Source organism: Lygodium microphyllum, chromosome 5 (assembly GCF_053477565.2).
Source record: "Lygodium microphyllum isolate KBCC chromosome 5, Lygodium_microphyllum_v1.1.10, whole genome shotgun sequence".
Taxonomy (NCBI): Eukaryota; Viridiplantae; Streptophyta; class Polypodiopsida; order Schizaeales; family Lygodiaceae; genus Lygodium; species Lygodium microphyllum.
This window is the reverse complement of record NC_141139.1, coordinates 156,590,904-156,607,557: the sequence shown is the minus strand read 5'-3', so window position 1 is coordinate 156,607,557 and position 16,654 is coordinate 156,590,904. Positions and strand designations below refer to the sequence as shown.

The following is a 16,654-nucleotide window of genomic DNA, read 5'->3' as shown; positions in this document are numbered from 1 at the left end:
TCCAAGTCCCAAAAAATAGACACGAGCTCCAAGAGATGCTAGGGTACTTAACCAATAAGTTGGCTAGCAATCTAGTGAACCTTGAGCCACTCCAAGATCTCTTTGATGAGCCTGAATGGTGATGGTCCAAGGTACACAATTTGAACTTGAAGTACAATTGGGCCTTACTCGTTGACCCACAAGAAGGGAATTGTTAGAACTAGGATAATTATGAGCAACCAGACAAAGACAACTCTTACGACGAATATGAGGACTGTTGTTCTTTTAGTGATGAGAGAAAAAGGGAAATTGATTCCCGAGAGTACGACACTAGGGGGCATATAATCAAACAAATAAAAGTAGACCCCATATCACACAAGTGGAGTGCACTTGGAGTGGAGAAGGCAGTCAGACATAAGGACTGCGATCGAACTTGGTTGGAGTACATGGGTGCAATTGACTACGAGTAGTAGGCCTAGCCCAACCAAGTGATGCATCACTGTTGCAAATAGACTCGCCTTCTGAGCTACGACCACTAGGAGAGAGCCCCTCTTCTAACGAAGATGCAGAGTTCAATTCCGAATTGAAAGTCAGCTCAGATAGTGACCCAAAAATACCTCAACCTCCCAAGACCAGATGCACTAAGGGGGACCTACCCATCCACCTACGATGTAGACGGTTAAAGGAGGAACTACAAATACAGAGCAAAGAAACGTGGACAGACGAACAATGAAAACTGCAAGACCTGCCAAAATGATTCACAAGGTTCAAAAAGGGAGATAGGGTGGTGATCTTGCTGGGAGCCAAAAACATGGGCAAGCAAGCAAACCAATCAAGGGACCCACCAAGGTTAAAGAGGTCAATTTAGCTAAGGAAGGGGAGACCCCATGACATGCCTTTATAGCAGATGACTTGGCTGAGCAAGATGAAGCAAGTCTTGATACTCTCCTACGAGAGTATATAGACGTCTTTGCTTGGTCCCTAGAAGAACTTAAAGGGGTAGACTTGAGTGTGGTGACTCACAACATACCCATGACACTTGATGCAACGCCTGCCAAGTAGCAACCATATCTTATGAATCCAAAGCATGCTCACGCTATTAAGGAAGAGATTGAAAAACTGATGATTGGGATTCATCTACGAAATTGAACACACAGATTGGGTCTCGCCCATAGTCATCGTCCTAAAGAAAAATGGGAAGATTCCAGTGTGTACCAATTACAAGAAGGTAAACACAAATATGAAGAGAGATAATTACCCACTGTTGTACATAGAGCACATGCTTGAGAGAGTAGCTAGCAAGGAGGCCTACAATTTTTTGGATGGGTTCTCTGGGTAAAATCTGGTGCAAGTGCATTCTAACAATAGGTATAAGATAGCATTTGCTAGTGATTGGGGAGTCTTTGCCTACATAGTCATGCCTTTTGGATTGAGTAACGCACCATCCACTTTCTAAAATGACTTATGTGTACAATATTCAAAGGCATGCTGAGGAAGGAGTTAGAAGTCTTTGTGGATGACTTGTGCGTTCACTATGCTTGGCGAGAACACTTAGGCAGGCTCCACCAAGCAGTCTTTGAATGATGTCGACTATATCGCCTCTCATTGAACCCCTTGAAATGCCAGTTTTGGGTGAAGCATGGATGTATCATAGGACACATGGTGTCAAAGAATGGCATTGCCACCACAGATTCCTCCAAGATCAAGGTCATTGTCGATCTTCCACCCCTAGCTAATTACAAGGGTGTTCAGTGCTTCTTAGGACATACCGAGTACTATTGATGGTTTGTGTTAAACTACGCATTGATTGCTAGACCTCTATACAAGCTATTAATTGTATTCAAATGGATCGTGGAATGCCAGTGCCATATGAGGAACTAAAAAAGGCTCTAACCACCGCACCGATACTACGAGCCCCAGACTGGACACTCACGTTCCATGTACACATCAACACTTTGAAATTCACCCACAAAGTCAATGCCCCACTTCTCAAATGGAAGGATAGCCATAATAGGCATAAGTGGGCGCTTCCTATTCTCTCTACTGTCATGTCTTTGACATGTATCACATCTCTTAACGTACTCAAAGGAATCTTGGAAGATGGACGGCCACCAATATCCAACTCTTAAAGCTTTCTGTGCCCAGCAAAGTGCCCTCCACACGCAGAGTCATGGCACTCCTCCAAGATGAAAGGAACCTCGTCAGGCATCACACATCGATGGTAGATATCATCAACACCCTGTCGATATAGTGTTCCTGCGATCAAGGAAAACTTCAAAGCCTGTTGTCTGATTTTCCTCTTTTCAGTTTTTGATAAACCAGCCACAGTCTCTCCCATTGATAGATAATGCATGATAGCAGCATACCAAGATGGGATAGAAGCTGTATCAATTTTAAACATTTCTTCAAGATCACTTCCTTTAGCCAAAGTCTCTTTCGGCTCCCTGAAATCCATAAGGCATTCCACAATCCCCTGCAACCTCGGTGGCTTACTCTTAATCTCATAATCAAACTCCTGCAAAGCGATTAACCACTTTGCCAGACGATCAGGCACAATTGTAGCTTGTTCATAAGCAATCTAAGCCCTTTCGCCTTCGTATAGAAAACTACCTTCTCATAGAGGATGTAGTGCCTGAATTTTTTAGTCGCAAAGACCATCGCAAGGCACAACTTCTCCATGTAGGTGTAGTTAATTTCTGATATGCCTAATTTTCGACTAGCAAAAGCTATCGGATGATACCACTTTTCCTCCCAGATTTGGGCTAAATAGCAGCTGATACTATGTATGGTGGCTGCTAAAAATATGTAAAATACTTCACCTCTCTTAGGTGCTTTTAAAACTGGTGCTTTTACTAGCTCCTATTTCACATCCTCGAAAGCTACCTTACAAGGGTCGCTCCATACAAATAGACAGCTAAAGGATAATAAGTTCATTAATGGCAACGTCCTTTCTGCCAAGGCATTTATAAACCTCTGATAGTACCCTATCGATGACATAAAGCTATGTACCTCTTTCGGAGTGCATGGTGGACTCATAGTGACTATAACCTTGATCTTTTCAGGGTCGGTTGATTGCGATCCCTACTGAACTAACTACATGGCCTTGCAATAGCCCATAAGGCACTCCAAAGACACACTTCCATGGGTTAATAGCCCATAAGCCCCTAGGTCATCGATAAATACTTTCAACTCATCTGGGGAGATGTCACCAAAGGTCTTGTCTGCTGTTTGTTGCCATGATCCAGGTGCATTGCACAATCCAAAGGCCATCACATGGTACACAAAAGTACCAAAGACAGTAATGAAAGTTGTTTTCAACTTGTCCTCTTCTGCAATTGCCATCTGGTTATATCCTGCAAAGTAATCCATAAACGAATATATTTCCCTACCCACTAATTGATCCAAAATCTGGTCAATAAATGGCAACAGGTAGTAATCCTTAACCGTCTACTTATTCAGCTCTCTAAAATCTACACATAGTCAGATCTGGTTATTTTTCTTCTTCCTGATGACAACTGGCGAACACCATTCTGTGTGTTGTACAGGGAAGATTAAACCAGCTTTCCTTAACTTCTGTAACTCCTCAAATAGCCTGTCCCTCAATTCAAAAGGCATATGCCTTACCTTTTGATGCACAGGACGACTGCCTTCTTTTACAGGAATAGTATGAACAGCCAAGCTAGGAGGAATACCTCTCAGCTCATCATAACTCCAAGCAAAGATATTGCGGAACTCTTGAATCAAGGACACATAGTCCTCCCCTTTTGCTGAACTGAGCATGGAACCTAATTTAATTGGCCGTGAATCATTCGGTGTACCAAGGTCCAACTCAATCACATCCGCATCTCTTATCCTATCTTGTGGCTCTATCGGCTCATTTAGAGTTATCTGATAAATATCCTCTGTAGTGGACCCCTCTTTAGATTCATCATTGGATGATGTCTCACTACCAGATGGATCATCATTCAGTAGAGGATAAAGGAGCTCTCTCACTCTGAGGCGACTCAGGGTAAGCATTGACTATTACTCGATTAGATATTTGGGGTTGCAGGGTTCCCTTTTCATTAACCTGGGTTAGCCTCAAGGCCAGGACCCTCCCCTCTCTCTGTGACAGCCTTGGCAGGAACAATAACAAAAAGCAGGGGCAGAGCACTTCTAATGATTATGCCCACCGGACAGAACAGTTCTAACCATCCTTTCCGTGGGCGCAACTCTTTTCTTTCATCAGCTCATCTACCAACAATCCATATCGGATCCTCCTCACCAGGTTTTGATTTGCTTTAATCTTTAATTTTCCTTTGATTGAAGCTTTAATCATTATTTGTTGATTTCATTTGATCCTTCCAGATTTTACTCCATCACTGAGTAATCAGCAAACACATCTAATCTTCCCTCATATGCCAAGTTATTTATTGTGGTTGTGAATTGCCAAAGAAGGATTGTGAATTAGGAAAAACTCTCTCTATCTCTCTCTCTCTTTGTCTAATGGGCGAGCGCAGCATCTTTGTAGACAGATACATCAACTGGGTTGTAGGCACTAACTCAAATACGATGGCAGTGGTTTTGTGTCTTGATATTTAATCTTAATATTTAGATATTTAAATATTACATGTGTCTATATGCTGATAACAGGTTTTGTGGCCAACTGATCAATATGGGGTGTTCGTATCGAGCAACTGGCAGAGACTATGTGTTGCGTGTTTGTAGGGACATGCTTACATCCATGAGGTATGAGCGACGACAGGTTGCTATAATCAAGGCTCGGAAAAGGATTTTAGATCGTGGTAGATCCATTCATAGAGATATTGAAAACCTGACATTCCATTAGGAGATTCTAAGTGGTCATCATGAACTAGGCCAACCACAGTTTGGTATAGATGTGGCTAATGTTTCGCCATCACCGGATAGAACCATTAGGGGATTTCAAGCCCCACAACAATTTGGTGTGTATTTGACGAATGCTTTGCCATCAGTGGGTGGTTGCAGTGGTCTTAATCATGTGATTTTCGAGTCACACGTTAATAATGTTTCAATGTCTAAGTGCCAACATGGGGGAAATCTTAGTGGAGTGGTTTGTGAGAGTGTGGCTCGCCGTGTGGAATTTGTAAATGGGGATAATGAGTGAGTTAAACATCATGTTGGTTTAGATTTTGAAAATCACCACAATGTGGAAAATTTCATGGGGCTAATGAGTCACGTGTTCATAATATTGATGTTTTTGATCCCCAAAGTGGTGGATTGTGCTCCATTTTAAATGCTTTGCTTGCAACAGACATTCACCCAACAACGTCAATACTACTATTTCAAGAGCCGAATGTGCATTCCATGGGGAGTCTTTGTGTGGTGTGTGAAAGGTGTTCATCTAAGTTGTGGAGATGCGAGACTCGAGTGCAAGGGTCGATTTTGTTTGGAAGGCATTGTTGTAGAAATAGAAAAGTAGTGTTGCCACTATTGCAACATCCACCACAACCATTGCATGATTTGTTGCATGGTATGCACCCTCAGAGTAGGATATTTAAAAACAACATACGAGCATACAACAATGCTCTTGCATTTGTATCGCTCGGAGCTAATGTTGATGAGCTACCTGTTATTGGGAATGGTTACACTTTTAGAGTGCACGGCTATGTTTATCACCGTGTAGGTACTTTGCTTCCTGATGTGTAGCGTCAAGAAAGGCCAAGATTTGCACAACTATATGTTTATGATACCGAGCATGAGTTGCTTAATAGGCTGTGGGTTATGCATGATTTATTACCAAATTTGCTAGGGGAGCTTCAAGGTATAATGCATGGACACAACATATATGCACATGCTTTTAGGTTAGTGGGTTTGCAATTGCAAAATAATCCCATGCAAGAACTAAGAATGAGTATTTTTGGTGTTCAAAGAACCAGTAAACAATACTCTGCTCCTGTAGCAACTAAGGTTGCAGCTATCATGCCAGGGCAAGGTGACGAGGGTACTCTTGATCGTCGGGATATTCATGTTTACACTCGGGGAGGTCGATGTGTTGCTATTTCAAACTTGCATAGAGCATATATGCCAATGCTATATGTCCTTCTTTTTCCTATGGGAGATAATGGTTGGCATGTAAAGGTTCCCTACAGTAATGTTAGTGTTCCTGTTAACATATATGAATTGTCCAACAAAAATTGTGTTACCCAAATGCAGTTTTATGCATTCCGTCTTCAAGTGCGCGAAGATACTGAGGTGTGCATATTGCGTGCTGGTCGACTATTGCAACAATTTATTATTGATGCTTATTGTAGTATAGAGCAGTGCAGGTTAACTTGGTGCCGCCAGAATCAATCAGTATTGCGATCAGAGGCCTACAAAGGCTTGGCAGACAAAGTGGGGGAAAACGATGATGGGCCAATGCAGATTGTTGGTGCCTCTGTTGGCAAGAGGATAGTTTTACGGTCGTCATTCACAGAAGGGCAAAGGCACATGTATCAATTATATCAGGATGCCATGGCTATAGTGCTATGTAAGGGAAAACTTGACATTTTTATAACAATGACATGCAATCCAAAGTGGTTGGAGATAACTAATGTTTTATTGCCTAGGCAAAGTGCTTATGACCGTCCGGATTTGACTGCACGCGTGTTTCATAAAAAGCAAGCTGATTTAATGTATACGCTGTTGCGGAAGGATCTCTTTGGAAAGGTTGCAAGCTATGTTACTGTGATTGAATTCCAAAAGAGGAGGCTACCACATTCTCATACATTGCTAATTTTAGAGCCGTCTTTTAAACCTTCTGAAGCATGTCACTATATAGACTGGTTTGTGCTGAGTTGCCCAATGGAGTTAAGTTTCTAGCCTTATTTGAGACAATTTCAAAGTGCAATATTCATGGCCCTTGCGGAGGATTGAATCCGAAGAGTCCCTGTATGGACAAGGGTAGATGTACTAAAGATTACCCGCGAAAATTAGTGGGCATGACAACGGTTGATAGTTTTGGCTATCCCATTTATCGAAGACGAGATGATGGAAACTTCATGATCATAAATGGTAATGTTATTGATAATCAATGGATTGTTCCATATAATCCATTCTTGAGTAAGAAATACAATGCACACATAAATGTGGAGGTGTGCTTGACAATTGCGGCTGTTAAGTATTTGTATAAGTATGTGTACAAGGGGCATGATCGTGCAACCGTAAATTTTTTTATTGGGGTTGATTCTGTCCGGAATGGTGGCAATGTTCGCAAGGTGGACAAGATACAAAGTTATTTGGATGCACAATATGTTTTTGCCTTTGAGGCATGTTGGCAGATCTATGATTATGCATGGCACGATGAAAATCCTGATATACAACATTTGCAGGTACACTTACCTGGTGAGAACTATGTGGTGTTTCGGGATATAGATAGTATACCAGGTGTTGTGCGGAATGAAGACCTCCAGAAAACTACTCTTACTGAATGGCTTGTGTGCAACCGCATTCATCCAGAGGCTAGGACTATTCGCTATCAGGACTTTCCATTGTATTGGGTGTGGAATGCATGACATAAGATGTGGACTAGAAGGAAGCATGGGAATACATGTGGTCGGATGTATTTTGTGGCACCTACCTATGGTGAGCTCTACTATTTGCGGAAGCTTTTAACAGAGTGTCGGGGATGTACTTCTTTTGAATACTTGCGTACTATTGATAGTGTGATCTACGATACTTTTAGGGATGCTTGCATTGCAAGGGGCATGCTGGAGAGCGATGATGAATATGTTGTGTGCTTAGAAGAAGCTGCCTCTGTGCAAACTAGTGCTCAACTCCGAACTTTGTTTGTTGCAATTTTGGTCTTTTGTGAGCCAGTTCCGCGTGGCCATCTATGGGAAAGATTTTTTATGCCAATGGTAGAGGATATCATGTATAGATTACAGCTACAGCATGTGCACGCCTCTCTTGGTGTTCTGCAGCATGAGGCATCTAACATGGCTTTGTTGCACCTACAAGACCTTTTACGTCATGTAGGATGAAGACTCCGTGATTTTGATGGGTTGCCTGAATCTCATCAACCAAACTCACAACTGCATGCTAACCCTCTTTTGCAAGATGAATATGCATACAGCATATCCGAACAGAATAGGGTTTTTGAATCCATGGAGGGAATGTTGAATGAAGGACAAAGAATTGCCTTTAGTGCAGTCATGGATGCTATTGATACAAGTACTAGGGATGTATTCTTTTTGGATGGCCCTGGTGGGCCTGGGAAGACTTTCCTATACAAATGTTTACTTGCGAAGGTGCGCAGTGGCGGTCATATAGCGTTGGCAACAGCATCATGTGGCATTGCTGCCTTGCTTTTGCCAGGTGGTCGCACAGCTCACTCACGATTTAGAATCCCATTAGAATTAAATAATCGATCCACTTGCAATATTTCTGTTCAAAGTGACCTTGCTCAGTTATTGAGACAAACGAGCCTTATTTTGTGGGATGAGACTCCTATGACCCATCGATATGCCTTCGAAGCGGTTGATAGAACTCTAAGAGATGTTATGAGCTGTGATAAGCCATTTGGTGGAAATGTTGTTTTGTTTGGGGGGGATTTAGACAGGTCTTGCTGGTTGTGGTTAAGGAAACACGTGAGGATATTGTTAATGCTGCATTGTGTTGCTTTGATTTGTGGCATTACATAAGGGTGCTAAGGCTATCTGGCAATATGCTAGTGTCGAAAACTGGTAGTGTGGTGGACAATGGATTCATATGTTGGATTCAAGGAATAGGGAATGGAGTGGGTGTTACCAAAAGTTGTGATAAGTTGTGTGCTCCACCTAGCATGGTATTAAAAGGGTAGTCTATCGAAACACTGATTGATAGTATCTACAGTGACGTGTCCAATGTGGGTGACTACACGTCGTATTTTAGTGAGCAGGCTATACTTTTCTCGCGGAATACAGAGGTGGCTACTTTGAATGATCGTACATTGCAACTAATGCCAGGGGAGGTCAGGCAGTATTATAGTGTAGATTCAATTGTAGAGACTGATGACTCATTTTTGTACTCTGTTGAGTATTTAAATACATTGGACCTTGGAGGTGGATTTCCTCCTCATTTATTGCCGCTGAAGATAAATGCACCTATTATTCTTCTTAGAAACCTAAATCCAGGAAGGGGTATGTGTAATGGTATGCGATTGATATGTAGAGCTTTCAATAGGAAAGTGATAGATGCTCAGATAATAATAGGGGTGAATGTGGGTGAACGAGTTTTTATTCCTCGGATTACTTTTGTTTCAAATGCTACACAATTGCCATTTACTATGAAGCGGAGTCAGTTTCCCATCCGGTTGGCATTTGCTATGACAATCAACAAGTCATAGGGGCAGACTTTGTCCATTGTTGGGCTTTATCTAAAGGCACCAGTATTTACACATGGTCAGCTGTATGTTGCATTTTCAAGGGTAATATCTTCTCATGGTGTGAAAGTGCTATTTGGTGAAGAGGATGGGGATATGACCACAAACATTTTATACAAGGATGTTCTTCGAAAGGTGCAATAATGTGCATTGCTTTCTTTGCGGAGATGTAGTTATTGACGACCATGTAGGGACACTGGTTTTGCATATATGTGAATTGCTCTTTGTTGCTTTCTTTGTGGAGATATAGTTATTGATGACCATGCAGGGACGCTGGTTTTGCATATATGTGAATTGCTCTCTATGCCCTGTTTGGTTGGCATATACTCTCTTAGAAGTATAATTTTTTCATATTTCACTAGTCATTTAACTTTTGCAGATGCCTACCCTAGAGTGGCACTATTACCCAGCTTCTAACTATCAAAAGGAGCTACATTGCACATTACTCACTGTAGCTCCTGATGATATCATAAGAAGGACACTTGCAAGGGTCATCGAGCATTTATATGATGATGTTAATATCGACATCAAGCTCCCAGTTTTTATTAAAGTTGTACATTGTGGATACATGCAATGTTTTCGAGTGCATATGTATGAGGTTGACCATAAGAAGAGATTTCAACACTCTCATACTGATAAGATACCGAGGCATTGGTTCAAGTATGGGTTCAAAGATTTGGGTTGTTTTGTGACTCTGCATCAACGTTTGTCAGTACCTACGGAGTAGTTCACAAATGTTCGACCAAGTATTATTATTGTTGGGATGGAATGATCTTTGTTAGTTGTTCCATGTACTTATATTGTAATTTTTATTCTAATGCAGGTGGTAAAGAGAGAGATAGGACCGTTGCATCACCCATGCGATTACCAATGGAAACTGTGGGATCGTTCCCTACTTCACCTTCACATATTTTGCTCAAGGAGGAGGATTTTGTTAATGATTCCTCAAAGAAAAGGAAGCTTTCTTTCCATTAGGCATCTTGGAGACATTGTCTTTTTTTGTCAGCATCGGCCATTTGCCTATGGTACTTGGAAACATATCATTGCCTTATACTTGGCCTTTGTGGCTTCATTTTGACTAGGTCTCTTATAGAACTTCTTTTTGTGGTGCTTGGTCTTTGTCTCAATTATGACCCATTTTAGTGTAACATTGTTGTTCCACATACTTATATTGTGATTTTTGTTCCAATGCAAGTGGTAGGACCGTTGCATTGCCCATGAGATTACCAATGGAAACTATGGGATCATTCCTGGCTTCGCCTTCTCATGTTTTGCTCAACGAGGAAGATTTTGTTAATAATTACTCAAAGAAGAGGAAGCTTTGTTTCTATTAGGCATCTTAGAGACATTGTCTTTTTTTGTTGGCATCGGCCATTTGCCTATGGTGCTTAAAAACACTTGCGCACCTTATACTTGGCCTTTGTGGCTTCGTTTTCACTAGGTCTCTTATAGAAATTCTTTTTGTGGTACTTGGTCTTTGTCTCGATTATGACCCATTTTAGTATTACGTTGTTGTTTCTAATTATCGCGTGTGCAAGCATATGATTGCTTACACTGATGTCGAGAGGAATGTTTGTAAGTATGGTGCATGGAAGAGATTGTTTCTATGTCTGGCATTTTGTGTTACATTGGTTTTAAACTAATTTTAGTTTTAAGTTTGGTGTGTGTGTGAGAGAGAGATAGAGAGAGAGGGTGCTTAGAGAGAATTGGAGAGAGAGAGAGAGAGAGAGAGAGAGAGAGAGAGAGAGAGAGAAATAAATCATATTGGAAATGGAGAGGGGAAATAGGAGGGAGAAAGAGGAGAAATGGATTATTGAGCAAAGTTGCAGTGCAATAGCACGGCAAGTTCGAATGTTAAATTGGATAATGTGAGGTTCAATAGAAAGAGACCCTCTTCTATAAAAACAAAACATTTTATAACCTCATTTTACATGGTGAATTTGGAAGCCATACATTTGGTTTATGTATTCACCACACATAATTGCTATAAAAAGGAAAGTGACCTAGATTCTAAGTGCAATCGACTTTGTCCTTTAGTTTTGAAATAGTCCTTAGGCAAAAACCATGTGTTTCTTGAATATACAAAGCATGAACTTAAGGAAAAGTTGGCGAGGAGCTTACATTACATTATCTTGAAATGTCATCTCACAAATGGGATGAATGCTATTGAAATGTAAGTGTCATTTTCTTGATTTTTTAATGAGTACCACAAACATGTCATCTCAATGAAGAAGTAAGTAGTCTATAGGATAATTGACTTGACCACATAGCAACAAGCTTAAGAAATATTTGATCATCTAAGCTTCCTTGCTATACTAGGTGTCAAGCTCAATAAATATTTGATCATCTCAATGAAGATGTAAGTAGGTTGTAGGATAATTGACTTGGCCACATAACAATAAGCTCAATAAATATTTGATCATCTAAGCTTCCTTGCCATACTAGGTGTCACCCTTTCTCTAGTGTGGAAAATACCAAATAAGGAATAGTATTCATGTAAGTGTTTGTGCACATGATATCCACCCATGGAGATCAATTAAGATTGAGATTGAGACTTAAATGTGACATACCATACCACAAGCACTAATACAACAATGCCCTATTTGCCTCATGCCTTCTAGAGTAACTTTATAATAATGTTTATCATTTGTACTTTCATTGGTGTTGAAACTAATCTCCAAGCCATGATGATTGCATTCATTTGATGTTTAATCATAAGCTCATGAAGAAACCTTTTGACACAATTTCAGTGTTCTACCATGTACACTTGCTCCCTAACCTAAACAACTCTATGTATGTGCCCCCTTATGCATGTGTTTCCACATGCTCATGGTGCTACTATATAGGGTCAACACTTCTCCAACCACTTATGACAAACTTGCCCTTTCTATTTAAAGTTTGACAATAGCTCAACAATCTCAAGGTACTTACGCTTTTCAATAGCTCCAGGCACCTCCTTTGTACCTATTTTGAGTAGCCTCATGATATCACTTTAGTTGTACATCTTTTTATTGTCATCCTTTATTCCTTACCAAAGCCTCTCAACACATGATGATGCTAAGGTTGAGCAAGACTAGCTTAATGTGGTTAACCGCATGATGATGGTGCTAAGGTAGAGCAAGAAGACTAGCTTGATGTGGTTGCTCTCATAGCTTAATGTGGTTATGATTGTCTTTTCAAGAAGAAATCTAAACAAACACATCTCCCACAAGCTAACAACACATTCTTATAGATTGGGCACCCTAACTAATTACTGATGCAATACAACAACGATCTTTATCTACTCTGCCTCCTCCGTCATCCATTTTTGGGTTAAGCATAAATAACATGGTTAGAATGTTAGAGGCTATGAGCCCATCAAACTTAAAACTTTTCATGATGTGTTTTATTTTATTGTCTAACAATATTTTCTATAGCATGACATATGGCGTGGAAGACACAATCAATATACATGACAAGTCAAGCCACCAATGACCAACTCATATATTTAGGATGCAATATATGTTTGTAACAAGGAAGAAGTTTAGCACTTAATACAATCAACACATTATTAAAAACAAGTAAGTTTAGCACATGCAAGACATGTTCATAAATGTTTTATAGTGGATTTGTCTTTGGGTTAAAGCCAAAGTATACTACCATATTGTTTTGTTGTTTTATTGTTTCATCCTTAGCAAAGGCACAAGGGTGTGAGGTGCTACTTTTGTACAACCCAAATGCAAGTCTCCAATGCTAGGCAAAGGCAACGAGAAGTTTTAAAATAGGGCCTAAAAGAGAAGAGAACAATCCTTTGCACAAAGACAACTTGCTAGATCTTCATGTCTTATTTCTTGTGAGGAGTTGTCATCCTGGCTTTGAGGAGGTGTTGATGGACCCTACTTATCAAGCTAGCCATGCCATCCCACATGCAAGAATCTAGAGTTCTTTAAAGTTTGGTAAAGCCAATGCTTGTTTGCTTTTGTATGTTTCCACAATGTGTTCTTTTATTGTTTTCACAAGTCCATTTTACCCTCACTAGAATTGCCTTCCTATCAAAAATCCAAACACAAGCCCATTTAGATTAAACCTATCTTCCTTGCAACTTGCTTTAGTTGGGTTGCTTGTGTTAGATGTTTGTTTTCACAAGCCCATTTCTATGGCCTTTCCTGTCAAAAACTAAGCACAAGCCCATTTACTCTCATGGGGGTAGAGTCCACACCATTTCCAAAGGGTGAACTCAAGGTGTGGAGAATATGCCAATTTGATTGATGCCCAGCCAAGGCTTCCTGGCCATGACCTCCCCTCTAGAGTCTCTGACCTTCAATCCCCCTCCCCATCAGAGCCACAACACACAAAAGGGCACACAAGAGAAAGACCCTGCTATCTTGCTCCTCCTGCTCTGCTTCATCTTCTGTCATCATTGGCTTTTATCCCTTTCCCCTCTCCAACCACCATGGACAGCTCAGGACAGCCTCCTGACAAGCTTGAGGCTCTTGGAGATGGCAAAGACAGGGCCAGGTCCTGGAACTGGCCCCCTCTGTCCAAGCTCCTGTGGATCCTATGGAAGCTCCCCACAATGTACTCTGCAGACTTGGGCAGACTAGGCCCCGGCTTCGGCATCGGAGCTGGCTTCGGCTTCGGCTTTGGCATCGGCCTTGTCGGAGGTGGGTGCAGGATTGCCCTGATTCATGTTTTTTTCTACGAACGTTGGGCTGCAAGAATGAATGTTCTATTGGTTGTATCCATTGATTCAATTCTATCAGACTGATGCCTCTTGGTAATTGGGTCAAAGATTAGATCACCTACGCCTACTTCTGTAATGGGGTAGCTTACTGATTATAGATGAAATCTACCTCTTCTAAACAAGATTGTTGCAGACAAAACGGCCATTAAAAGAATAGTCGTTTGTTCAATCCCATTATTTCAATTGTCAGACTAATGCTCTGAGGCCTTGTTGGCAATTGAATCAAGGGTGGATTACACATGCCTACTTCTGTGGAGTATTGGTGCAGTAATCATAGGTGTTCTACAAAAGCTTGCTGCAGACATAATTGCTATTAAGCAGAATAGTTTGAAATTTGAAAGTGAAATTTTATCCTTAGTACACAGTCTCTTCTCTATTTCTTGTATAATATGTCATCTTTCTTTGCATTGGCAGGGGCTGGTTTTGGATTTGGGCTGCCTGGTTTGCAGCTGGGTATAGGGTTTGGTGCAGGCTTTGGAATAGGAGTGGGCTTTGGTTATGGATTGGGTAAAGGGTGGGCCTATGATGAGAATGGTGAGCACTGCAATCTGCCTAGCGCAGCTTCTGGTAAACACAGGTAATCGAGACACTTATTCATTGCTGCCTCTGGAGTTTCGTTACTGTTTCTGCTTGTTTCATGGTAGTTCATAGTTTGCTTGTCATTATAGTGTCTTCCATTGGCTACCATTCCTGCCACATGTCCGTGGTAGTTGAATAAAAAAATTTGGGCTGCACATGTGCATATTTCATTCCTGGGTGTTTGCAGAAGCATTTGGCATGGATATGGTCGCTTTTATGCATACTAGTTTGTCTCTGAAGTCTTTGCTGTCAGTGGTCTCTAATTTAGATGAATGGTGAGGAAGTCTGGTTTTGCCTAAGTGCTACTGTTAAGTTATTTAATAAAAGAAATGAACGTAGAAAGATTGAATGTTGGCAAAGCCTTCCCTTTGGTATGCTAATAAAATGATTGTTGTCCATTTTGCAGAGATGAAGCAGGAGCTGCATGGGATCAGTTATTGCTGAAAGCAAAGAAAGACTGTGCATTGCCGGATAAAGAGGACACAGGGGCTGTGTGGGACCAATTTCTTTTCAACACGAAGTTGGCCTTTGATTCAGTTGAGAAGAACATGAGCAGGAAGAAATCAAAGTTACTCTATGTGGATGGAAAGCCTTTATAGAGAAGGTTTTGTCACTCCCGTACTTTCAAAATATGATTACTGGCTGTTTACATTTCTTCGGGATGATAGAAGGTATGTCGTTAGGGTCTCCAAGAAGCAGCCCTGATTGATGCCGAACTTACAGATATAAGAATGATGGTACATTTCTCCAGCTGCTTTTGGCTAAACCATACATTGCTGCTGATAGATCTTGGCAGGAAGAGTTTCTTGCAGTCTGGAGCAACAGCCTTCTATAATGTGCACAAGACTTCTACAGTATGTATACTACTACCAGGTGATTTTTTGTCTGCACACAGCTTGAGGTGTGTGCCCAAAGGAGCTATTCAGGAGGACCATCATGCAGTAATATGTTCATAGCTGCATAGCACCTATTTATCCATCTACACATGTATAGATCAACCATTTATGTTCCTGGTATTTCTCATGTAAAGTACTGGATTGAGAGGGATCCATGTCCCACAGGTTTACAAGTCTTCATTTGTACATACAGAATTAAAAAGGTGCTGAAAGATTCCTTGGATGCTACTCTAGCAGACATGTTGTACATTGTCTTCTTCTGTGTACATCTCCTGCTTTGTGAGCCTCAGTCTGAGTCAGGTGAGGACTTCAGGAGCTCTATCACTGTTTCAATCTTTAATTTATTCTCATGTGTCAGTCATCTTGATTAGGTGGAGATTAGAGTGCCTTTGCACCAGTCCAGTACTTGAGTCTGTTCACACTGCATGCTTATGATCAATGGGTGCATTTGCCACTTAGGTCATGTGGCAGTAGGGCCATCTTACTTTCAGCTTTTGGGTAGCCACATCAGCTGGGTGGACTGATGATCAGGTCTGCCTGTTCTGTCTGTCAATCCTATTTATATCTGCCACAGTTTATGCCTCACATCAGATCACATTATCATCTTTCCAGCCATCATCATTCTCACTCGTCTTCCTCAGTCAGATCTTCTGCCATCAGTCTGCGCCATCAGCAACACACATCCACAACTTGCAGGGGCCAATTGCATGCAACCTTATATTAGTGTTTTCAGATCAATGTTTCTTATAATTCATTGCATTCGATCCCTGTTCTCTCTCTTTTCTGTGTTCCTTTTCTGTCACACACAAAGTGAGAGACACGTACAACCTTGTATTAGTGTTTTTAGATCAATGTTTCTTATAATCCTTTGCATTCCATCCCTGTTCTTTCTCCTCTTTGTGTCTCTCTTCCGTCACACACTCTCACATGGTATCATCTCCGAAGTGAGAGGGAGAGCCCATTTTCTGCAGCGTTTTCAACCTGTTTTACTGCACTTGCCCCCCCTGCAGCCAGGAGACCTGTCTTGGACAACTCTTCTGCAATTGTCAGCCTTGCAACACTCTTAGAGTGATCAGAACACATGTATTCTTCGCACAGCAGGTTGTTTTCTGCAAC

At 41.1% G+C, this 16,654-nt stretch overlaps 2 protein-coding genes across 3 annotated transcripts; both read left to right on the top strand.

Annotated features, from left to right (window-relative positions):
• Window positions 1–8,084: 8,084 nt before the first annotated feature.
• On the top strand, window positions 8,085–9,484 carry LOC148036580 (uncharacterized). The gene is made up of 3 exons (XM_087678949.1): window positions 8,085–8,386; window positions 9,130–9,270; window positions 9,385–9,484. Exons 1-3 carry the CDS (start codon window positions 8,085–8,087, stop codon window positions 9,482–9,484), a joined length of 543 nt encoding a protein of 180 aa, XP_087535075.1.
• A 3,932-nt stretch (window positions 9,485–13,416) lies between these two features.
• On the top strand, window positions 13,417–15,914 carry LOC148036579 (uncharacterized). 2 transcript variants are annotated; one of them, XR_015690956.1, is made up of 4 exons: window positions 13,417–13,983; window positions 14,478–14,640; window positions 15,049–15,313; window positions 15,429–15,914. XR_015690956.1 is itself a non-coding variant. In XM_087678569.1 (3 exons), the coding sequence occupies exons 1-3, from the start codon at window positions 13,773–13,775 to the stop codon at window positions 15,239–15,241; spliced, it is 567 nt and encodes a 188-aa protein (XP_087534695.1). In that variant the 5' UTR covers window positions 13,420–13,772; the 3' UTR covers window positions 15,242–15,914. The 2 variants fall into 2 exon arrangements, 1 of the variants encoding a protein (XP_087534695.1); XM_087678569.1 differs by having other exon boundaries at window positions 13,420–13,983; window positions 15,049–15,914.
• Window positions 15,915–16,654: the final 740 nt, after the last annotated feature.